General features: G+C 46.1%; 2 protein-coding genes across 3 annotated transcripts; both read right to left on the reverse strand.

The window, feature by feature from the left end:
* Positions 1-250: 250 nt before the first annotated feature.
* On the reverse strand, positions 251-3,424 carry LOC149342166 (mitochondrial protein C2orf69). The gene is made up of 2 exons (XM_089544425.1): positions 2,804-3,424; positions 251-2,254 (listed from the first exon to the last, which is right to left on the reverse strand). Exons 1-2 carry the CDS (start codon positions 3,038-3,040, stop codon positions 1,520-1,522), a joined length of 972 nt encoding a protein of 323 aa, XP_089400551.1. The 5' UTR covers positions 3,041-3,424; the 3' UTR covers positions 251-1,519.
* A 1,830-nt stretch (positions 3,425-5,254) lies between these two features.
* Positions 5,255-18,578, reverse strand: LOC149342167 (cobalamin trafficking protein CblD). Of its 2 annotated transcripts, none has more exons than XM_089544427.1 (8): positions 18,471-18,578; positions 17,876-17,912; positions 17,631-17,766; positions 15,955-16,178; positions 14,883-14,970; positions 13,466-13,602; positions 7,285-7,371; positions 5,255-5,581 (listed from the first exon to the last, which is right to left on the reverse strand). In XM_089544427.1, the coding sequence occupies exons 3-8, from the start codon at positions 17,764-17,766 to the stop codon at positions 5,378-5,380; spliced, it is 876 nt and encodes a 291-aa protein (XP_089400553.1). In that variant the 5' UTR covers positions 17,876-17,912; positions 18,471-18,578; the 3' UTR covers positions 5,255-5,377. The 2 variants fall into 2 exon arrangements, with proteins under 2 accessions (XP_089400553.1, XP_089400552.1); XM_089544426.1 differs by having other exon boundaries at positions 18,437-18,508.
* Between the last annotated feature and the right edge of the window lie 6,658 nt (positions 18,579-25,236).

Genomic DNA, 25,236 nt, shown 5'->3' on the forward strand with positions numbered 1-25,236 from the left:
GCACTCAGACTAGCGGGCAAATGCACAATGCAATCCGTGCACAGTCTCCTACACCAACCGCTTTTTCTCCAGCGGACCAGCCAGTTTGACGTTCTGCGGAAGGATGGGCCTGGGAGCTATTTCTCCTGTGCTGCAGCTCAGAAAAGCCAATAAGAGGCAATAGCATTCATGACGTAGAGATACCTGCTGCACCACCTGGCGCCATCAGCAGACCCTTCTCACTTGATTACAGTGTTCGATTCTCTCAATGTGAGGCTGGGTGTTTTTATTTCCGCCATAAATTAGGAAAACGTTTGTCCACTGGTCAGTAAAGAAAATGTCAGCTGTTAGTCCTTTCAACGCCACTGTGAAATGAAAGACTCACTATTTCTTCAAGGAAAGTTGCAGATGAAACACTGTATAGTAGCACAATGAAGATGGACCATTGCAAATACTGAAGACTGCTGTTTAACCAGGCAGGTAACCACAAGTTGTGAAAACCACGTGTTGCACTGAGGTAAGCTCTAAGGGATGCAGTGCATACAGATTTTAACAACAATGTCCCATACTCAAGCCTCACCTAAGGCAAGTCACTGAGGATTTTATGACAAAAAAAAAAAGGTTAAAATACATACTGAGGAAACAGCAGTTAAGACCTTTAAGCTTTACTTTCACTTCTCTGAGCCTAGTGGAACAGCTGTTTGTGCTCCTCTTTTGTTGCCCAAGAAAGGTGTCAAAGCCTGAGGCCAACTACTTCCATGCCAGTCAAGAAGTAGCTACTTACTATCGAACTTTCCTTAGCAAATTACCCTTGCTGCTCACACATGGTCTCAAAGTGTTTATGGCAAACCATACAAGCTGAGGCAAGAAAGTCAAGTGCACAATATGTATTCAAATGCTGCCTACAAAGAATAAAATGTTGATGACACACCACAGTAACAACATCCCAATGTTTACAATTTTCACCCTTCAAGGCATCAGAAATGCTTTATCCCATAGGGAGGTACATTTCACAAACTCAGCTTTGGTTAACTTTGGCTGTACTAGGTGCATGACTTTCAAATAGACCAAAAGGTGTAACACTTTCTGGGTTGTTTTACTTTCGTGTCTCACTTCATAACACTAACTACACTCTCGCCTCCAACACAACAGCTAGACAGCTGCGCAAGAAACCTTATTGTTGACGATCACATGAATTGTACACACAAACGCACTGCTACACACAACACATTCCGATCCCATAAGCAACATCAAAACATGTAAGCATGTTACCACAACAATAAGGCAATCTATAAGGACGCTTGCAACACCTTGTCCATATTCACCATTCAAATCACTGCAGAGCAAAATGTCACATTAACAGTAGATCCAGCCTGAAGCAATGTTCATTTATGCACAGCTGAAATGTGAACACATTCATCTGTAGCAAAAAAAAAAAAGGCGGAGTTTTGGACAACAATAAATACTCTTTTAAAACTACTGTTTTCATCCCACCAGTTTGCACAAACAGTAGTAAAGCCCACATTTGATACACACATAATTAGACACCTCTAGAGCGGTCTTTGAACTCCTCAAGAACACTGAAATGCATTTCTAGGGATGGAGTTTCATCTGCATGGTGAAGGTTCCGTAACACATCAGCCCCTAGTTTCTTCAGAGTCTCTCTGAACACTTTTTCTTCTTTGCCAATCCATGGCCTTGAGTTGCACAACACTTGGTAAGGGGTCACATGGATACGGACTTTGATTTCCCGCTGTCGCAATGACTTCAAGATTACCTCTTTGGTGACCCAAGTGTTTGATCCACCAGAGTGGCCACCATCCAGCCAATACATCTCCTTAATCCTATGTACAAGCCCAATGGCATCGTCGTCAGAGTTGATCTCCAGTGCTTTAATAGCATAAAGAAATTGGTTCAGAACAACGCAGCCTTTGCTGAATCCAATTAGTATCACTGGAAGCTCCAACAAGCTTGTGGCAATAGGTCCATACAATGTCTTGTTCGTTTTTTCATTCAGCCTCGCAGACAAGCTGTTAAGAAGACCACCCAAGTGTTCCAAGGCAGCAATACTGAAGTCATGAGTCGGTGCCCCCATGTCGTTACTCTGAACAAAGTTGTCGTAGCAACTGAATGTGAGGTACTGTAGTCGGTTTGGACGAACAATGATGCAGTGTGCACTGGGAAAATGTCTTCCCATAAGTGCAGCCATGTTGTCAAGGTTCCACTGGACGTAGCGCTTATTGTCACGATGCTTCATCATCAACTCTGGAAAGTCCTGCAGGTGAGTTTAAAAAAAGGCATCATCACAAGGAGTTCAAATAAACAATGTCATGCCAGACTTGAAGGGCAAGACATGACCTTCCGGATGCACCTTCAAGTTGAGAACGCAGCACACTTAAAAGCAATGCAATCACGAGGGAAAGTAACATCAGTAGGATTATGCTAGCATATAAGCAAACAGAGCTGCACATAATTCTTCATTAATGAACAGCCCAAAGGTGTCTGCATAGCACTGTGAACAGGCTTCCAGTGTACATGAAGTCTGCAAAATACAGAAGTCATGGCCCACTAGGTACTGGGAGTAAACACGTTTAATATCGCGCTATCGCCGCTGTGCAAACAGAAGCACAGGTAAATATGCAACAAGGCTTACAAAACACGAAGTAACTTCCCATTCCAGTCTACGCATGGTAATAGCCATCGTATATCAAGAATTTAGCCAACATTTTACAAGGGTGATAGCATTAAAAAACTACACACTTGTGGTTCACAGTAACCAAAACGAAACGGGATACGCCGTGAACTGCAGTGTCATAAAGCGTACCTGTATGTCGCCGCCGAAGAACACTACAAGTTGATTTGCGTCCGCAGGTTTTTCGGGTGATTTCAGTATCAGATCATTAAACTTTCCTGTGAGACCTTCTACTTTTTCGAACCTCTCAGACGCTGAGGTGGTCGTCGACATTTCGCAAATGTTTACCTGGCTGGACACGGGGCTGCCAACTTGAGAAAATGACTTGTTTATCAAATGAGCCAGAACCCACAGCGCACACCTGCGCATGTCAGATCCTTAGCTCGAAAAGGATTTATGCTGCAATTCGTGCACACACATCGCCACGAAGTACTCCGGTTCAGGCAAGTTTCTACCTGTGCGGCCAGGATATTTCACATGCGCTCACTTCATGCCACCAGTTAACCGCAGAGATTACTCGTGCAAAAGCAGATATGTTGGCAACGATTAGTTTTTCGGCACAACTTTTCACAAACAGACACCGACACTACCGACTGCTACCGGTGCTATCTACACACCGACCGTAAATACCGTAAACGAAACGCAAGGGAGCAGCCATCTTTGAAGGCTGATCACCATAGCAGTAGAACCACCAGAACTAGAGAACCACAATACACAATGGAACCAATAGTTTCTAAATATTAAGAAACGCTATGAGTAGAACGATGAAACATGAAACAATTATTTCCTTCCTCCACGCATGAAACTATTGTTTGTTGTTTGTTTGTTGGGGTTTAACGTCCCAAAGCAACTCAGGCTATGAGGGACGCCGTTGTGGAGGGCTCCGGAAATTTCGACCACCTGGGGTTCTTTAACGTGCACTGACATCGCACAGCACACGGGCCTTTATAATTTCGCCTTCATCGAAATTCAGCTGCAGCGGCCGGGATCGAACCCGCGTCTTTCAGGTCAGCAGCCGAGCGCCGGGAGCCACCGCGGCGGGGCCCATGAAACTATTAAATCACAGAGTTCCTAACAGCGTGTTCTTAGGAGCATGTGCCAAACTTATTTGGGCATGACTTGGTGCACCAAGGTGATTATCATCGCTAGCAATGTCGCTGGCGCGCTTTTTTAAGCAGCCCTGAGGTGATGCTCCAAGTTCAACTCCGGGTCACGATATGGGCCGAAGAGGTCGCCGGACGGCATCGCCGGTCGTCCACCAGGCATCCTGCCTAGGAAGTGGCCCACCATGGAGAGGGGAGAACCACTTTTTCCGTGACCCCAGTACTTTTTTAAAATAAAGTTGTTATTTCTTCACAGAGAAGCCACGAAGCCTCGGACTGCGGTCATCAGACGCCCGCACACTCGCACCCTTCTCCCTCTGCGCTTTCAACAGTTTATCCAAATCTATTCCTCCAACTCTCTTCCCGTACCTCTGCTCTTCCTGCAGGGCCCAGGCCAACACCGAGCACACTACACGACCCCGGCCGCCAGCAGCACTTGAATTCCTTTCGGACCACTCTCCAGTGCTCCTCATGGACTCTCGATCACGCCCATAGAGTCTATCTCTCTCCCCCTTTATTTTATTATTATTTATTTTTTTTGCTAATAAACATTTTCTCAAAGGAGGGGGTTATTTGCTGGCATGCGAAGAGCACATATACACCCAGTCATGAAACTGAAGTGCCAAAAAAATAAATAAAAAAAGCCCCCGAATCCCCACTACTGAAAAGAAAAAAAGCTTTCACCAGATGCCACTTCAATCCTGCTTCAAGATTTTTAAAGTGTGTGCTAGTGCAGCAGTGTGTGTACTCAATACACGACTGGGAAATGAAGGCAAGAAATGAAGACCAAGAAATTACAACTTGTAGGGCTGCAGTGGTATCCTTTGCTTACATCTACTGTGCTCTTTTTGCATGACATTCAGAGAATGTGAATAACAGCGACCTGAACAACAAAGGTAATTCAACTATTTCCTGATAATGATTGTGATCTTTTTATGGTGCAAGGGCATCTGGGACCAAAGAGTGCCATGGCACATGGTATTTTCCTTCTCAAGGTGTGGTCAAACACCCATTTACCAAGCATTTCAGCCTAAAGAAGCCAAGCACCACACCAGGGGAAACCTTGTACCCATTGTATCATTGGTTGGTTTGTTTGTTTGTTCGTTTGTTTGTTTATGGGGTTTAACGTCCCAAAGCGACTAAGGCTATGAGAGACGCCGTAGTGGAGGGCTCCGGAAATTTTGACCACCTGGGGGTTCATGGGCACCCGAATACACTGGGGATCACACCCTACACCTCCCTCATGGGAGGCAGGTGCTCATACCACTAGACCACGGCTGCAGCCTCAATTAATTCTTTCTGTGTTTAACTAGACCTGAAGCACTGTAACAGCTTTGTCACTGTGCGAAATAAACCAAGCAGGTCGGACACCAGATGGAGCTGTGTATGGACGACTGATAAGTTGTTAAACATGCATTGATGACTGACAAGTTCACATCAGCATCTGTAATGTGTGCACATGGAAAGAAGAGGAGACGGAAAAAGTCCTAATAGTTTTATTTTTGAACCGGCTTCAGTCACATGAAGACCTTCCAAGCAGCACCCCAGCAGCTCTGTACAAATAAGCACCTGTTTAAGTCCTCTGGCAGTGTTGACACAGCAGTCACTCATTGTGCTCACACAGAATCTTTTGTACTTCTAGGCTGTCAGCAGGTGCATTGGTGAACAAGCAGCCAACAAAGGCATTGCAGCCCCACAAATGATGGGTGATCACTTTGCAACAGCCAAGGTCTTCAATGGTGAATCCAAAGTGCCTGTAGCGCTCATCAGTTTCCAGAAGCGTTGCATTGGTATAAGGCCCCAGTGACTGCAAAGAAAGCCCCAACACATTGATTTTATCTACAAATATGAAAATCACGTCTTCATATTCGATACACATATGATGATGGAATTTCAAAACCTTTACAGCCAATGGTCTAGGAACTCAATGGCCAACAGCATACTGGTACAGAAATGAAAAGGGCAGGTTATAGGGGACTGGGGGGGGGGGGGGGGGGGGGGGTCAGTCAGTCCCCTAACAAAAAAAAAAATTTACATGGAAAAACCATGCTGAACCCCCTTTTTTGGCCAAAAACAGTTGAAAAAACACATGGCTCACATGGCACAGCCCCCAACGGTCAGTGCTGCAGCAAGGGTCATCGCTGGAGCCCAGGAGCCACACAAGAGTTAACAATGGGATCACTCATCAACAGTGCCAGATACAGTGAACAAGTGTTGATAAGACACTGTGCACCTAAAAAACTAAAATTCCTTTAAAAAATATCAAATGCGACATGACGCATCAAAGGAAATTTCAGTTTGTAAAGTTGATTTCACGGCAATTTTCTAGGGTAGAATTCATTCACGAGTTCCTCAATCTTCTAAATTTCTACAGTGCTTGGCAAAAGTAAGAAATGAACTCAGTGTAGCAAGCAAAAGTCCTAGAAACGTGGTAAACTCAGTACTATTTCGCCTTAGCTTGCAAGAGAACTATGACACTACAGCAGGCAGTGGACACTCAGAACAGTGCTTTGGCAGCAAGCTCATTTCAGCATCTCATCACCAAATCAGTGCTTGCATCAACAGCAAGCAATCCATCATTGAAGTTAAATATGTTACAATTAATGGTGCCACTGGGCATCGCTCTATGGCAAGTATGCGCTTGTCTTCAAAATATGCGCTGGCCGTAATTAAGATGGCTTCAGATATAATTAAATAATAAATAAAACTTTGTTTGTTGCGCCATAAACTAAAAGATTCACCACTTCAAGTTAAGAGTCTAGCATATGAAACCTTTATAAGGACTAAATTGGAATATGCGTGCATTGTATGGGACCCGTATACTCTCACTAACATAAAAGCACTTGAGCGGATCCAAAGGAAAGCTGTGCGTTTCATGTTTTCGCAATACAATAGAACTGCTTCTGTCTCTGCATTAATGCATTCGAATTCCATACCAACCCTTCAGTCCCGGCGCAAGTTTCTTTGGTTGAAATTCTTATTTTTGTTATTTAACCATAAACTTGGAATTCATTCTTTGCCGTATCTTAATCTACAGAACACCAGACAAACCCGACACTCCCACCCCCTTTCTCTGACCCCGTACTTTGCAAAGACTAACTTATTTCAGCACTCTTTCTTTCCGCAAACCATCAGTGACTGGAACAGCTTACCAGCTTCGTGTGTACGGTCTCTTGACCTGATAAGTAACCATTGTTAGTTTGTTTTTAGTTTGTTTTATTAGTTTCTTTTTCTTTTCCATGTCATTTCGCGCTGCTCGTTTTCTGTTTGCACTTTGCTATTATTGCTCAATTTGTGTTCTGTTCTGTATCCACTCCTGCTTGGGCCTCACGGCCTGCAGTATGCCATAAATAAATAAATAAATAAAATAAAAATTCTAGTGATATTGAAGTTATCACAGAGGTGGAATTTTTCAAAGACCAATAAAAACGGGCACTACATTATAGCCATGACATTTCCTGACTGCGATAGCTTTTGAGACAACTAAAAATGAATTTTAAAGCTACTCACTGGCCTTCCACTGCATGGGTCAATAAAGTCAGCCCAGTAACCTGCCTCCTGCAAGGCTCGGCATATCTGCTGGGCCTTCACCACGAACTGTGTGGACAGAGAAAAAAAGAAGGATTAGAGCTCACAAACAGAACAAGTTCATTGTGCAGGGAACTGCACCAGGCTGGTTACCATGAGACAAAGACACATGCAAAAGGAACAATCAGATCCTGGCAACCTAACCTCCCACTGCCACCACTGCAAAAAATGAAAGCCATGTTGACACCACCATCCTAGCTCATGTGAAAAGTGAAACTGAAAGGGAACTTATGGAAGCGAACGAGATTAGAACTGCCGGAAAAAAAAAAATTGCATTAGCACTGCATCTATTTATCTTTTGGATACTGGATTTGAATGGTTTGTGACATAGTGCTCATCAGAGAAGAAGGATGCACTTTTTTCTTTTGCTTGTAGGATTTTTTGTGTGTGATGTAACCTCATACTTGTTACCACATCTTTGCTTCTGTGTAAAAAAAACGAGCTCTCTTACGAGGAATAAAATCAGATGTGAGTACACATTTTGTCTGTCCAATCATTCCTTTGAGCATGTTTTTGTCTTGTGGGAACCAGGCCAGCAGAGTTCCCTGCACAATGGATAAAATACTAGCCTGCTCTAACAAGGCTACACACCAACAAAACAAGGAAAAGCTCTTAGCACAAGGATGAGCTGACCACAGCACACAACATGACCTAGAAAACACTTAAAAGATTTTATATATTTTTTTCTGATATTCACAACACAATTGATATTCACAACTGCCTGTTGCACCCACCACACACTACACAAAAAAATTGAATTTAACGTGCGTCTTGCATATAGCGTGGCAAAAATAAAGAACTACACAATCTCCTACGAGCACTCTTCACAGCCTGCTAGTGCGAGCGATGGAGACCGCATCTACAAAACTAAGTCGATGCCCCCATATCACACGTCAGGAAAAAAAAAAGGGGGGAGGGCAAGTTTGTGGGCACATTTCATAGTGAAAGTGTGTTATACCCCTGTCAAGCGCACAAAATAAAACGCACTTGCATAGAGAGTCACTTGCTAAAAGCACACTCTAGCGCAGCTAATAGGCGTAACATACCGTAAAAACCCGCGTATAATACGAGGTTTTTTTCCCATAATTAGCGTCCTAAATTTCCGCCTCGTACTATTTGCGGATCCGAACAAAAATTTTCGAAGTTGCTCGAAGTTTTGGTTTCGTTTTTGCAGCGTGGCTACGGCTTGGCTTTGCTATTGGCGTGTGGCTACGGCTTGGCTTCGTTACTCTCGACAAACGACGTCACGACGTCGTTTCTCTGTTGATCCGTTGGGTGTGCGGGGGGGTCGTGGTGTGCCGTGTGCCTGTTGACAACGCACGTGCTAGAATGTAAGGCACGCTTCGTGAAGTGGATATTGTTTTGGGGAGCATGATGTCAGGGTCTCGAAAACAGTACTCTGCTGCTTTCAAACGAAAAGTGATTTTAGCTGTGGAGAACATCGGCAACGGTGCGGCCGGGAGGCAGTTTGGTGTCGTCGAAGGAAGCATTCGTGGATGGCCACGACAGAAAGCCCTTTTCGCGTGCAGCGGAACGCGACGAAGCTTTCGCGGCCGCTTGATGGTTGTGTAAACAAACCGTTCAAGGACGCTGTCAAGCGGTGCTACGCAGAGTGGATGCGCTCAGGTGAGCCTGCAGTGACGCCAACCGGGCGGCTGAAGCGGGCTTAAGAAGCGCGGCATCTCGAACGCCCGTGATGGCACGGAAGATGAGTACATTTGGGATGATTTGTCGGACAAAGAAATGTCCGGAGAAAGCGCTACTGAAGAAGAAAGTGATTGAAGTGGAGTGCGGAATGCGATTTGAATAAATGTCTTCTGTGCATGAGCTTGCGTCACTCGTATTATACGCGGGTAAAACATTTTTTTCCCATTTCGCGTCTCTAAAACTTCACCTCGTATTATACAGTAAAACCTCGTTAATTCGAACTCGTTTATTCGAAATCCCGCGTAATTCGAAGGTTTTCGGCGGTCCCAACAGTTTCCATGCAAAATTTGCCGGATAATTTGAACAGCCAGCGCGCCCCTCTCCGGATAATACGTAAGTTTAAACCATGGCCTCCGTGATTCGCGAAAAGAAAAATGCGTTGCCAGTCTCTGAGACCAGTATAGTTGAGTTGCCGGAGTGGCAGCCAGGAGGCACTGTAAATCAATTTTCGGTTTCCGGTGGTTTGTTGTGCCTCAGCGATCTGCACAGTCGACTACCATTCTCGAAGGCTAGCTTTAGTTGACAAAGCAACAACCAGGTGCCGCTAGGTCACAATTTTTCTGGCTCCGTTTCCGTTGTTTGTCTAGCTCGTGGCAGGCGCTGCTCGTAGTGTTTTGATTGTTCGGTGCCGCGATCAAACGTGTTCTGTGTTCTGTGTTCAGGTGCGTTTATACTCCGACGTAGCGCGCGCTCGTGCGGCACGGCTATGACCACGGACGTGTCCGGCGGCTTCGGCGCACTCTGACCGCACCGTGGAGCATGTCTCTATTTCGCGCCGAGCGCGCCGAAGCCGCCCACCCAGAATGCACTGCGCACACCTCCCGTGCCACTCCTCCCCTCTACTCCCTTCGCCAGTCGCCTCCTCTCCCAGGCGGCGTGTCGAACAAAGAGCGTTCTGCGCTCGCGTCCGAGCTCCGCTCCAAGCAGTGCCCCCAATCAAAGGGTGGCAGAAGAGCGAGCGTACCCCCCCCCCCCCCCCCCCTCCTGTAGCCACAAGTAGCAGTCGCGTCGAAGCGCCTGGCGTAGCGTCGCCGATCTGACGTATCCGACCACAACCGGCTCTCGCCCACACACCGAGAACGTCGGAGTATGTACGCACCTCTAACTACCGCGCCAAGCAGTCGTGCATCGATGACTACTTCAAGTGACCGTTTTTCAGGCAAAATAAAGGTGCAGTGTTGATGCAGCTATGTTTCGTACGTTTATTTCTCATTTTTCGTCGATTTTTGATAATTCGAAAGCCCGGCTAATTCGATGATTTTTCGCGGTCCGACGGACTTTGAATTAACGAGGTTCTACTGTATTCGGGTTCGTATTATACGTGGGTTTTTACGGTAAGTGCACTCGCCAAAGTGCGCACTCATGTCGGAGTGCGTTCACAGAACACACTTTGAGGGCTGAGTACGTAGTCTCGCCAGCAGCAACTTCAAAGACACAATATGTATAGTGCATAAAAAGTACTTACAACTTTATTTTACATGCTATAACACTGTTTTTAGAAAAAAATTCATTCATTATAGCTACAAGCGAAGCAACAAAACAAAGGAACGAGACTGGATACAATATCGCTGCCCGCCACCATCTTGTTTGTTGTCGTAATTCTCGATAGTCTACGACTTTTTTCTATTTTTATTTGTTTTCCATAGTTAAAACATGCTGAACCTCATTTTTTTTTGCGCTATCCCATTATGCAAAGAATTATTATCAGTCCTTTTTCTTTTCCATCGACCTCCTCAGAAATTCCGCTCATTTTCTGTCACCATTTTTTTTTACTACCAGTGCTCCTTGCTTTCCCGTTTAGCACCGCGTAGCCTAAAGTGTCACTCGAGATGCCGAAGCGCACCCCCGATAGTGTGCTTAACTTGCGTGCTTGACAAGAGTATTGTCACTGGACTACTCGTCCACACACTTGTGCCATCGTCCTCACAAGTGCTGCAGTCCCACAGGATGTCATTATCCAGCGAAATTCCTCACTTTGCAAACAACCACACCACGACATCGCATGGTACAGCTGAAAATTTTGGCTCGCTAAGGCCGACACACCTGCATCACCTGTTCCGAAATGTCGAACTTGCGGTCCCGCGTACAGTTTTTCGTTTCTTCGGCTTAAGGAACGGCAGCCCTTCTTGAATGCATTAGTCGTGAACAAGCACTGAACGCTTAATGGATTCGAAGCAACCATGACGATTGACGAAGCACGACAATAAAAACTGGTAAAACGTGGCTGGCAGTCAAGTCAAAGCCAAACAGCACCAAAGAGAAATTATGCGTGAGCAGTGTCAGCTGTTCCACCAGCTACCAACACACCCCAGAAGCTTTGCCCCTGCGAGTAGCACCATTGCGAGTAAAATTAAGAAATTCTTCCGAACAAGCACGCAAAATAGCCGAATGCCGAACCACGCCTTGGCGCTCCTGATATCTTGTTTGTCTCGTCTTTACTGATGGTGCCATACTTTGATTTCGATTGTAAGTCGACCCTCCAACTTTGGATTTTTAAAATAAAAAAATAGGGTGACCCACAATCGTGTAAATATGGCAGTACTGACTCGACTGACAGAACCGGTAAGACCCACGGGCCCCCGCAGACAAGTGGCATATACGTGATGCTCCCAAAGTTGCTTGACACGGTGGATAGGAAACCGCCGCGTCCACAAGATACATACTTGCCTTTTGAGGCCACGTTTGGCACGTAGCAGGAACTACATCCTCGCATGAAGCCCATATTACCTGTCAATAGTGGCCTTTGCCTTGAGCCCTCCCAGCCAAAATTTCGAGATATCCGCAGCCTGCTTGAAAATCGTATTGAGATAAACGCGGACAAACACATAGCACCTATGGGAAGGTGAAAATGTGACATGAAAACTTTTCAACTAAACTGATGTTCCAGTGTAAGCGAGTTCGATTTAACGAGGGTTTACTGTACATCACACCATATCTTTGAGGCACTGAAGTTGAAATTTGCTTGAAAATGCTTTGATGAATCAATGTTACAGCTGGTGTTACATAATTAGCATGACATGAAGGCCAGTTCTTTTTAATTTAACAAAAAGCATAGCAACTAAATGTGTGGACCAAGGAAACATTCGTACAGAAATCTCATATCAAAGGAAGAAACAAATTTAAAATCATATTACCACTGTGAAACTGCAGTTCTCAGAGAACAAATAAAATAGGACAAAAGTTTCTTCAGTGAATAAAATACTCCAAAGAGCATTGAAGATGAAAACGAAACCTGCTTATATGCAAGTCAGGTAGCAGCCTTAACTACTAGAAGAGAAAAGTTTTTAAGGCGGAAGCCTTTAATGCCTCATCGTAGTAAGCAGAAGTTGTCGACAGAAATGTCACGCTTTTCAATTGGTCTAAAGGGTTGTGACGTCACAGTGCGCGAACTTCAAACGGGGCCAATTGTACTTTGGCTAGTAACCATGCAACCAATTAAAGGGATCGTATAGTGATGCTCCAAGTAAGTGGGAATGGGTTTACTACAGTGCTTAATTACCCAGTTAGCCTAATTAACCTTTCTAGTCAGGCCAGATAAATAAATAAAACCGCTAAGGAAATTGGTCAAGTTCGGAAATCGAACCGCGGTCTCCGGAGTGCGAGTCGAGCATGCTAACCACTCCGCCATGCCAGCTCGATGGTTTCGAATGAACAAAGGCGCGTCTAGTGAATACGCTGTCTTCGTTCACTCCCATCTTCCTCCCTGCCCCTTACGTTACAGCGGGGTTCGGGTGTCCACCGAAATATGCGAGACAGATACATCTCCCTTCCTCAAAAACCAATTTGCCGACGAGCAAGGCGTAGAACCGAACGGGCGATGGCGTTTTGTGGACTCCCTGTCAGCGTTGCATGACGCTGTCGCGTTTTACTCTTAGAGGCGAAGCTTTACATCTTAACAACACATCAGTAACACAAGCAGCAACACCGCGCCTAAGGCTTTCGCCTCACCGCACTTTAGGTCAACAAAGTGCCCCTGAATTTTTGCTGCCAATACATCACCCAGTCACTACACATAAACTATGAAAAACAGCACACACTGATCAATGGTATGGCTATATTGAAGAAAACAGCTCTCACCGAGGTCACAGAGGAAAAGAAAAACACACAAAACATCAACACACTGATGTTTCGGCACCGCTACGGGTGCCTTGTTCACAATAGAAATAAAACAAGATGGGCCGTTACTTATGAAGTTAAGGTGTTGCGTACAAAGCGTATGTACAACTCGGGTAGATTTCGAGTGCTGTTTTCTTCAATATGCTGAATTTCCCTCGCTGGACGGGTTTCCGTCGAATCCTCAACAATGGTATGGCTACTTTGCCACTGCCAAGCACAGCAAGTGTAAAGCATGTAAAAATGTGCAACGTCAAAATGTAGCGAGATGACGACAGCATACCTGCCCAGTGAGCTCCTCCCGTTCAATGTCCACATCTTCGCACCAATAAGTCATGTCATTTTCGGTCTTCTGGGTAAGGGTGATCACAGTGAGTGGGTCACCAAATATGTTTCTTGAAGGGAACAAATCCTGAAAGTCTGAAAATAAGAAATATAGTAACAGGATAAGTGCAGAATCAACCAAATAATGTCCTTTCCACTTACAACAAAACTATGACAGAATGAGCAACTAGTTTGGTGTATCTGCTGCTTTGCTGTAACTTTATAACCGAATTTTCTAGGTGGTGGGCAACCATGAAAAAAAAATTGACTTGTCTGCACCGCCTATGGCACAACGGGCTACTGGATAAATTCAGTGAGAAGGCACATTTTCTTCTTCAAAGCCCAGTTTTACTATTAATGGGCTCACACACTTAGAACTGCACAAGGTACAAGTCACATGAATACTTACATATTACAGAAAGCATTTCAAGAAGAATTCAGTGCCCTTCACAAATTCATCGTTCAGCTCAAAAGGACAGTTTGCTAGAGTTAAGTCACTGAATAAAAGTCTGATTCAGTTACTGTCTTCTCTCCACTATATGTGTCATTAGCACCTTATTCAGCACACTAATTTTGTGAAGCTTACAACCTAAGCAAAAAAAAAAAGGATCTCACGTCAAACAGAATACACTTAGGCCACATCGTTCTACTCTTACAGTCGGCCTGTCTCGGTAAATCACTGCATTCTAATGTCACAGATGCTACTTCCATCGAAAATGGAATTTCTACAATCTAGAAAAGGTCAGAAAAAGATCTACAGCTATCACCATCCATTTTCCCAGGCGGTGACATCGTAGTTTTTTGTACTATTGTGAGACATTCCAGCGGCTAAAAGGACAGGGACGAAGGTAGACAAGACAGGATGAACGCGGTCCTGCCGGTCCAGTCCTGTTCCGGCGTTCGTCCTGTCTTGTCTACTTTCGTCCTTGACCTTTTAGCCGCTGGAACGTCTCACAATAGTACTAGCAACCAACTAGCCCAACTTTCTACGCGTAGTTTTTTGTACACGGAGACTTGAGGCTAGCCTACACTGTTCTTCACTTATGAATGGTGACCACGAGGCCTATGTCAGTATCGACATCACAAGTAGAGTGGCGGGAAAAAGAAAAAAGGCTCAGAGTTTAAATCTGATTTTCTCTGCAATAAATAGGTCTCTTTAGCAGTCAAACAACATCAGCACAGCCAAAATGAGCCATAAAATAGGTTTTTACAAAGCACAAAAAGTAGGAGTTGTCCTCAGTTTTCCATAATATACATAAAATTCAAATATTAGCCAAGTAACCGAACAAGTGCACTATTCAAAATTACAGCAAGTTTTAGTACTTGATGCTCTTCTGGACGCATGCAGCAAGTGAGATTCATTGAGCAGAACTCACCCTTTTTGAGGAGATCTGGGCAGTCCTGGGCAACACACTCGAGCACAGAGGGTGGACCGGGGACCCCACCGAATGCCTCATTCAAAAGCTGCAGCACAAATATGCACAGAGGTTCATTTTATCATACTGAACTAACTGATGCAAATGGGCTGTCATAAGCCCCACCTCGATGGACACTTTCGAGGCGTACACGCGAAGTGGCTGCGCGCCCAGCACACGCCGCGACGAGCCTCGAAAAGTAGCATGCACCTCTATGCTCCCGACGCTGGCTCGCTCCCCCTTCGCGAGCCGACTGAAAAAATGTCAAGCCGTGAACAGATGATGGTCGGGGAGCGGCAAGGATTCCAAGAAAATCTGGGGGAACCTGAAAGAGCTTCCAGCCATGAAGAAAAGAGTCCCCGAGAGCCCCGCGATCCTCCGATTGTTGTAAACCAAACCTCGCTTCTGACGTGCGCGCTATCGCCCGTGCGCAGGCGCCTATATCTGACATGCACAGATATCTGCACCCCGCTCGCGCCTGCATGCGCAGACAGGCTCCAGCGTACGCCCGTGAGTGTAGGCACTCTGCCCGTACGCCTCGGAAGTGTCCATCGAGGTGGGGCTATAGTGATGAGTAACACTGCAAGCATGCTATCAATGCAGAACGATCTTAAGGGCACAGGCAGAACGTCTCCACGGAATTTTCAAGAATGAATCCCAATGATCTGTCAAAACTGATTCACATAAATAAGGACAAAGTATAAATGCAGAACACCAGCTGAAATTAATCAATATTGAAAAGAGGGACAACAGAACAAATCTATAAGACCCAAATGTGTGGTATTGCTTTCATTAATGCTGCTCTTATCCCAATTCAGACCACACAATGATTGCCAACATGCCTCCAAAAGCAACAGCACTCAAAATAGAAAACACTCAATTCTGATTACATTTCCTTTAACATGCACTGTGTATATTCTCCAATATCTGGTTCAGTAAGATCAGTGCCAAAAAATAATGTCCGCCATATAGAGGAATAACCTCAACCTACAACACATGATGCAAAACACTAGTAGACCAAGCAGTCACTGACCTCTTCTGGAGGACTCAGAAACTGTGCCAGGATGTTGCGGTAGCGCTCAGAGTTTGTCTCCCTCGACAGTACATCGCATGTCTTGGGGGGTTGAGGCACCGTTGGACTTGTGCCAAAGTCAACTGGAACAACACCTACATTCCCTGGAAGGGGCACCCTCAAATCCTTGGGTCCAAAGAGCGAGATCTCACGACCACTGCGAACTGTGCTAGTTCCCTGGTCCTCTGCAAATGAACAAAAGGAAATGTGTTTCAATGAACAAGCCGAGGACAAACGCACTTGCTGAGATTTACAGACATTTCTCTTTAAAGAAAATACAAATAATGAACGAAGGAGTAATTGTGAAAAACCGAACCAAGCCATTTCGCTGCATTTAGGAAATGAAATCTTAAATTCAGTATACCAGCACAGCCTGTATTAGCTGAACAGCACAAATTATTGTGTTCAATGAGGCAAAGAACAGTCATTGCCATTCAACTCCAAGGGCAGTGTCAACAAACAAACGAGAAGTCAGAAGCACGTGGCAACAGAAAAAGCTAAAATTGCTGACCATCCATATTCCCTTTTCTTAAGATGGTTTCAATAGAAACACAATCGTTTCTCAGGCAACTGTATCACGCACAGGTACGTCAAATGCAGAAATCTATTCTGAATGGCGCAGTGAAGCTTGGAGCACAGATCCGAACACCTGCGACTCAGAGAGATGAAAAATTCAGCCCCAAAAATACAGAAAGTTATCATGGGCCTTCCTTCCAATAAAATCCTGGCAACATGCCCGGTCAAATCAAATGGTGTTCACAAGACAGATGAAATGTTGATTTCGCAATCAGCAGAGTATACCTATGCATATCTCGCCAAAGCTTATGGATTGCGACTTTGTACAATAAATTTACTTTCTTTGCATCTGCGGCACATTGCTTGAGATTTTATGGTGCACTGTGTAGTCAGCAAACACTGAATTAGGCTGTGTGCAAAGACGATGATGATATTAAGCAGAAGGGTTCTTTTATGGTCATTCATGCAGTGCGACAAATTATAAGGCATGTCAGCCAGGCACCTTGGCACTGTAAAGCATCAAGACAGAAAAAAAAACATCATTCAGGTACTTCCACTTGTGTACTGCCTTTTGCTGGTGTTCCGCACTAAAAACACAGAAAGGGAACAATCTGGTTGAGGCAGTTGAGGTTTTCTTTTCATCACTGTCCATATTAACGTGGCAAAAATACATGGGCTCCAATGGCATCTCTGCATATCCACCCAGTCCACTGTCCGGGCAGCGAGTTTCCATATTAAATTGGCATAAACACATTGAAATAGTTTGGTCCCCAAAAAACTGTCCATAATTCGAGTCGTTTATATTACGGGGGTCGTCGTATCAACAGGGCACGACTGTACTGTAGTCATAACTGAAACCATTTGTACACGCTGAGTAAAAGTAGCTTCTATAGCAGTTTTTACATTTGTTTTCTGCCTTGAAAACACTACTCTGAACACGTTTCCCGCTTCCCTAGACCAGGTGTAAAAAAATGCGACACTATTTTCGGCTTCAGCACTCTCTAAATAGTCTGTTTTCAGCAAAAATCGATTGCATTAAAGATGTGCCTGGATGAGGCCAATCATCAGAGATATGTGACTCACTACTAACTATATTGGCATGAGGCAAGTTATGTTCATACCTTTCGTTTCATTTCCAACTGTTGTGGATGCAACGGCCGAACTAGAGGATGAACTCGAGGAGAATCGCTTGCAGTTTTGCGCCCTCAAAGAACTTCGGTACTGACTATAAACAATGCTTCTTGGTAGCCGATGCATCTGGAACAAGAACAAGTTACCAATACGTCCGAAACCTTTCTCAAGAATTCACATCGCCACTGCGCTCCTTAAATATTAAATATCATTATGCCAAGAGCAATGCACATACCTTTTGCCGGCCGATTTGAACACTACTAAACTGATTACTGCAAAAGAAGGAAAACAGGAAAGAACTCATGAGACGCAAAGCAACGCTGTCACTACGTGCATGTGAGCAATGCCTATTTATTTTGCCACTTAAGCTATGCTAGAAGCCATCAACCATAAGTAATAATTATCCAGGCTGTTTGCCTATCTGCTTAGCGTGTTATGTTTCGGGTCCTTCGGGGAAACCTCTTCTGAAATCAAACGTAGGCTCGCGTTGCTCATCAAGTTTCAGTAGGCATATATGCTTACTGCGCTGGTCGCCACCTCGATTAAGACAATGTTGCAGTCGATGGCAAGGTACGACGAAAACACTGGCATACATTAGTTCACGGGTGATATGCGCATTTAACGCTCGCAAGGGACACAGTACCAAAGTCCTAAAAGCTGAAACCGTAGTTTCACCATCTCGGGGCCCATCTCATTGCGAGGTCGTGTCCTCGAGAATTCGTTCAAAGAAAGCGGCTCAACCACATACAGTATCGACTGGAAGTAATGACAGTGGTGAGTATGCACGTGTAATTACATCAGCCGTGACATTGGCGACGCTGTTTTCTTACCGATAAACACCTTTGAGCAATCACGTACGCAGACAGTGACGTCCCTTTTACATCACTGCAGTGCTGCCAGGCCACTGCTCCCTGCTAGACCGCTAGGCCTGAAATTTCTTCTGTTAGTACGGCTGTCCACCTTCAGATGGCGCGACCAACAGTACAACTTTGCTAGACCAGTTGTTTCAGATATTTCACGGCTTATCGGAGCATCCAGCATCACTGATTACTGTAACGTTCGTCCCATGGAATTACTAACTATTAATTAACGGGAAAGCTGGTGGCCCTGCATTTCACTGTGAACTCCTGAGGCATTTTGTCGACTATGCTACAGATTGAATTTGTTCAGTTTCGTTTTCATTGATGTTTTTGCGCTTTGTGGAGATCCGAAGCATCCGAAGGTGCTCGAAGTGAGATGAATGCAGTATATGGTGCCTGCTGGGCCTTAAGTCCGTTTGCCCCATCGCTTGGAGAGGCTGGATCGTCGCAGCTGAAAATTTTCAACTTGTTGGAACCTCGCTGCTTAAGCTTAGACTCACAGCAGACTTTTGCGCCGCGGCTGCAGGATTCGCTAGTGTTTTCGCTTGCACCTGAAGCAGCCTTTACGCAGCAAGCTGGCTTTGTCCTGCAGAAGCCTGTGCTGCCTGTGCATTGAAGGCATTGAAAGCTGAAAGAAGGGAGAAAAAGTTTTTTTGTGAATTGAGCACTCAACAGTCTGCTCCTGTGGCCATTCTGCACATTTCTCGAAGGAGCCTCGGAGATATTTATCTTTTAAAAGCGTAAATTTAAGCGTACCACGGCCATCTCCCGTAGGAGTGGCCCGCCGAGTGCGCCGCACTCTAGTATAAGCAGAGCTGCCCGTGATCGCAAAAGTTCAAGTTTGCGCCTCCGCAGCGGCCGTGGCGCTGGCTACTTGTGAATAGTGAAGGATAGGGTTCAGTACATGATAGGGTGCGTCAGCAGCCAGCGAGCGGACATCGAGGCGCTAGCGGTGTAGCGGCCGCATATGTAACCGAATAATCGCCTGTAATTTCGCGGTTTTCACTGCGATTCCCAACTTGGTTTGTTCTAGGGTTTGTTCTAGTGTACGAAATGTCTTCTGAAACCTTGCCATATCGATGCCTTTAATTAATATTATTAATGTGATACGATGAAAGTACATTTCTACGTGGTACCCACTGGCTCACGTGAATCTCCTTGGGCCCTATGATTTTGGAAATAAAAAGCATTTGTCGTTTAAATCGTCTCTTGTGTTTTAATAATGCCCGCAATGACTTAGGATAGGGAATTAGCCGAGTTACTATCATTTCATACTTTTGTTTGGTTTTTATGGTTTATGAGGGTTAAAGCGATTCAGGGTAGTGAAGGGCTCCAGCAATTTTGACCACCCTGGGTTCTTTAACGTGCACTGACATCGCACAGTACACGGGCCTCTAGAATTTCGCCTCCATCGAAATTCGACCACCGCGGCCGGAATTAATCAAACCCGCGTCGTTTGGGTCAGCAGTCGAGCGCTCGACCCACCGCGGCGCATCATTTCATACAACGGAATACAGATGATATGCATACAGATGATATTTGCCTGGGCCGTTACAGCACATGAAGTTCTACATGAGATGTAATTTAAAGAGTAGTATTATTCATTGACACGTTTTTAGTACGCTTAGGGTGCCTCGATGCGCGCGCATCGAGGCACCCGAGTTTGTCTTTTATTTACTGTTGCACAGAACGTCTTTTTTTGTTTTTTTTTTTGTCTTTTTTTCGCGAGCAAGCGCGTTTCGGACGTCTGTAAAAGGTGGCGAGTAGTAATATAGCTTTCCGGAAATAATTTCAGCCGAGTAAGCATGTTCAGAACCAAATGCCTATCTCATGTTGTTTTTTTTTTATGCGATGTTTATTGCCTCAGGGCATAAAACGGCATGTAATGATAAATGGGGATGCCTAAATAAATGAGTAAAGGTTCGCTGATCTAATGAAATCGAGCAGTGAACGATGATGAGGTCCTTGTGTCCAAGCGGTGTATGAAGCACTGTTATCGGGCGAAAGACCCGCTGCCGCCAGGTGCCGAATTCTTGTAGGCTTCAGCGCCGGGCAAACCCACAGCAGGTGGTGAATGTCGGCCTCAAGATTTCTGTTCTTGCAGACTGGACACCCGGGGCGGGGAAATACACCTTCGAATTGCGGCCACTTTCGTGTAACGGCCGGAGTTAGGGCAACCCCGACCCGGGTCCTCCGAAGCGCAACCTCCTCTGCACGGGTAAGACCACGGGGGAGGGTTACCGCACACGGAGGGATTAGAGCACGTGTGCGGCGCCGGAGGTGTTCCTTTTTTGTTAAAAGGAGGGCGGTGTCATCCAGCGTTAGGACTCGAGGCGAAGATGAAGTTGGGGTCACAAGGTGGGTCGCAGAATCTGCACGGCTTTGCGAACTCAGGAGGTCTCGTGGGACCCACTGAATTCGGATTGGCTGCGGGATGCGTGCCGCGAGACGATGGATGTCCTGGCAAATGCCTGGGGTGCGATTGACGCGTCGTAGTAGGCGTATGACTTGAAGAGCGTCGGTGCGGATGACAATGCGAGCCGCAGGTAGTAGGGGAACGGCGGCCACTGAGCATAGTGCCTCTTGAACAGCAAGCATCTCCACACAGAAGGAGGAAGGAGGTTCTGGGAAGCGAAACCTGGACGTTTTGTTGAGGGCAGGCTTGCAAGGGCAGTAAATTGCAGTAGTGGTTTCGCAAGCCTGGATGCCTGCGTCAACGTATAAAACGATGGAGCCATGCGGCAGATGGGCGTCTTCTTGTGCAATTCGTTCGCGAAACGACGCCGCCGCGAGGGTAGATGATGGCCGACGTAGATCTGTTGGTTTGTTATCGCTTAGCTGCACAAAATGCCAAGGAGGGAGAACTGGCGGAGGCGGCTGTCGAATGGAGTGCGAGGAAGCATACGCCCTGAGTGCACACGTTGCGTGTGTAAGGTTAGACTTAAGCCGGCGAGCATCACGCCTTTGCTGCACCAGCTCATCTAGAGTATTCAGCTGCGCATGTTCTTGGAGCGCCACGATCGGGGTTATGCGGGGAAGGCAAGTAATGACCCTCATTGCCTCTCGATTAACGGCTTCAAGGCGATCCCACTGAGCCCTCGTCAAATGCTGGAATTGGGCTTGATACACGAGGCGCGGTTGCACAACCGCCCGCACCAACTGCCTTGCAACATGAGAGCGGGCGCCGCCTGTTTTAGGAGCAATTCGTCTAATCAGACCTAACGCCTGAATCGCTTGCTTTTTAGCTCGAGAAAGCCAAGCAGTCCCTGTTCCTGACTCGTGAATCGTCAAGCCCAATATTTTGACTATCGAATTTTCTTGAAGTGGAGTTCCGGATAGATGGAGACGAATTGGTGTCGCAGCGAGTTTACGCCGTCCCCAGCGGTTGGCAACAGACACATACGTAGTTTTGCTCACTGAAAGCTGAAGACCAATTGAAGAGGCATAAGTCGACGTTATATCTAGGGCTGACTGTAGGGCGGAGGCTTGAGTCAACAGGTCGTGGTGGGTGCTCCACACAGTGATGTCATCAGCGTACAATAAAAACTTAATATCAGTCACTTCATGTAAGCGCCAAGCAAGGGGGATAAAAGTAATATTAAATAATGTGGGCGATAGTACCGATCCCTGGGGCACGCCGCGAAGAGGCACAAAGGATCCGACGGCCTCACCACTGAGGCGTATGGCAAAGTGTCGGCCTTCCAAAAAGGATTTTACAAAATTGCGCACTCTAACGGGGAAATGCAGCATGTCAAGTGATTCCAGGATAGCAGCAGCATGACTGATATTGTCGTACGCCTTTTCAACGTCCATGGCCAGTACGGTACGCACATTGTGGCTGCGTGTTGATGCTAGAACTGATGACGCCAAGACAGCCAATCCATCTTCTGTACCTATGGACGTTCGAAAGCCGATTTGGGCGGGGTGATAGAAACCGTGGTGCTCAAGCCACCACGACAGGCGTGTGGCAAGCATCTTTTCAGTAAGCTTGCACAAAGTGGGCGTAAGCGATATAGGCCGGAAATTACCAAGGTCTGTCGGCGGCTTCCCTGGCTTTGGGATGGGGATCACAATAGCCGATTTCCAAGTTTCTGGTACGACGCCTTCTATCCATACCTTGTTGATGGTGGCGAGGAGTTGAGGCAGTAGAGCGAAACTCATGTTCTTGTACACCTCGTACGGAATGGAGTCCGGGCCGGGTGCAGTCTTCCGACGGGCCTCATCTATTGCTGCAAGCAACTCGGGCATGGAAAATGGGCTTGCGATACCCTCGGCGTCGGCTGTAGATGGTAGCCTGTCGACATATGCTGGAATGCCAGCCAAGGAGGCTCCTGCGGTCCTTGGAGGCAACACGTCGTACTTCGGAAAAAACTTCCGCGCTGCTTCTCTTGCGAAATCATCCGGAGCTAAGTTAGCAGCGAAGCATGCTGTGGCCGCTGCGTCAGGACGACGAGAACCAGGTTCCATAGCGCGAAATGTTCGTCATAAAGAAGCATTCGATGACTGTGTCGAAAACTGGTCACACCACGCATGCCACTGCCTTCGCGATAGATCACGTTCATATCTGCGAGCCTTGGCAGTAAGGTAATTCAACCTTGTGCGTGCTTGTGCAGAAGTCGAGTCTCGGGAAGCTGCCATCTCCGCTTGTCGGCGAGCAGCACACAAGTTAAGCAGACCCACATCCGGCGCCGGACGATTGACGTCTGTCCAGGTGACAGTTGTAGCCTTGTTGTTGTTGTTGTTGTTGTTGCCTTGGTGGCATGGCACATACCCACGACGGGGGATTGGCCAGGGTTCAGTGAGGAGAGCCCAAAGAAGGCAAATTGGTACCAAGCTAATGGATTACCTTTTGGGGCCAAGCTAATGATTAACTTTGGGTACGTATTACGAGGAATTAAAGATGGAATTATGGATAAAAAGAAATTACGGGAAGAAATGAATGAAAAAAAAAACCGGCATAAAGATTAGAGAACTGAATACCAGAAAAATTCTGAAGGATTTTGTAATGCGGACATTTTGGGTACCATTAGCAAGGGAACCTGCCGGTAGCAATTATGTAATTGTGGAGGAAATCGCAAACTTGATGCAATGCAAAACCTCTGGCGCTAGCACCGAAGGACAGAAGAAGCGGAACCGACAAAGTGAGTCCCATTCGAGAAATTGGAATTTCGAGATACGTCCTTCTCTGAAGTGCAAACCTCCGGCAATAGAGTAGGAAATGCTCCAGTGTTTCCACCTCTCCGCAAGTCGCACAAAGGTTTGAGGGACTGAACCCGCATCTGCATAAATAAAGATTTAAGCTGGGAATTCTGCACCGCAGGAGTGTCATTGCAACCTCCCACTGCCGGGATTTACAAGCACGAACCTTCCATGGGTACATGAGATGGTGGTAGTCAATAGTAGACAGCAAGGGATCGTTGCACATAGTGGTAATATGCTGAAAGCGCTGAAAGCGAGACATTCCGAAAAGGATCAGATTAGGGACGCTACAGGCGACCGGTGCATTGAGAGCAGATTTTGCTAAAAAGTCTGCTGCATCGTTTTGAGAAATACCGCAGTGACCTGGGATCCAAACGAAGCGCACCTCTTTCACCCATCCAGGAATGAAATACTTCAATGAGCGGCTCAATAGATCGTCCCGTTTAGAATCCAGCGCCAACAACACAGAGAGGCAATCTGACAGGAATATCACTTGGGAGACACTGGGGGGAATCTTTAAAGCAGCCAGCCCAAGAGCCATAAACTCCGCTAGAAATATGGGAGTGTAATCCGGGACTCGAAGTGAATAACTCCAAGAGAGATCCTCAGAAAAAATGCCAACAGCTGCGTTCTGGCCAGCCCCGGACGCATCTGTAGCAATCACGCTGTGGTGGGGGAAAGAGTCAAGGTGTTCTGAGAGGAGACTAAGTAGGGTCCTGGACGGCAGATGCTTTGAATTAGGTGGGAAAATATAATCAAAAGCAATATCCACAGGGGACGTTGCAGAACCTACTCTACACACAGAACTGAGATCTACACCAATGACCGATAAAAGGTTTTGAGTAAAAACGACCTGAGGGAGGCGAAACCTTGGCCAATGATGACTAAAAAAATTATCGACGATTACGTTACTTCCTAATGCGAAATTTGAGCGCAGCAAATAAGCTGTTTCACCTTTTCGATACATTGAGGCAAAGAAATCGAGCAACACATGTATGCGCTATCACAGAATTTTTTTTTTATTTTTCACACGTATTCCTTTAACAAAGACTCCACTAACAGTTCTTGACAGTCATGAAGGAAGCTTTGTGGTCGGAGAAATAGACTGATATATGTTCGACTTGGTACACCAATGCTTGATTCTCAAAGACGAGATCTATACAAGTGCCTCGCGAGGTTGTCACAGCCGTGGGACGCGTTACGAGCGAGAGGAACGGGATGTTCTCCCGCATAAGTGTTAGCAAATTGCTGTTTGTCTTTATGCCAACATTAAAGTCCCCCACTACTAACATCGGTGTGGATCGATGGACGGTTAATGCGAGTTGCAGGAAGTGCACGACGTCTTTCGTGAGTGCGGTAGGGGCGAAGTAGGCAGCTACTACCAGCAAGCCGTTGGGCAACTTTGCGGCGCACAGTTCGCCAACTTCATGTGACGTGGCAAACATTTCGACTGGTATTGCAGAGAGACCTGTGCGCAAGCAGATAGCGACTCCCGCCGCTCTGTTGTGGTCTCTGCGAGCACCACAGCAGTATAGAA

This window comes from Amblyomma mixtum, chromosome 5, assembly GCF_055824585.1.
Source record: "Amblyomma mixtum isolate Tamu chromosome 5, ASM5582458v1, whole genome shotgun sequence".
Lineage (NCBI taxonomy): Eukaryota > Metazoa > Arthropoda > Arachnida > Ixodida > Ixodidae > Amblyomma > Amblyomma mixtum.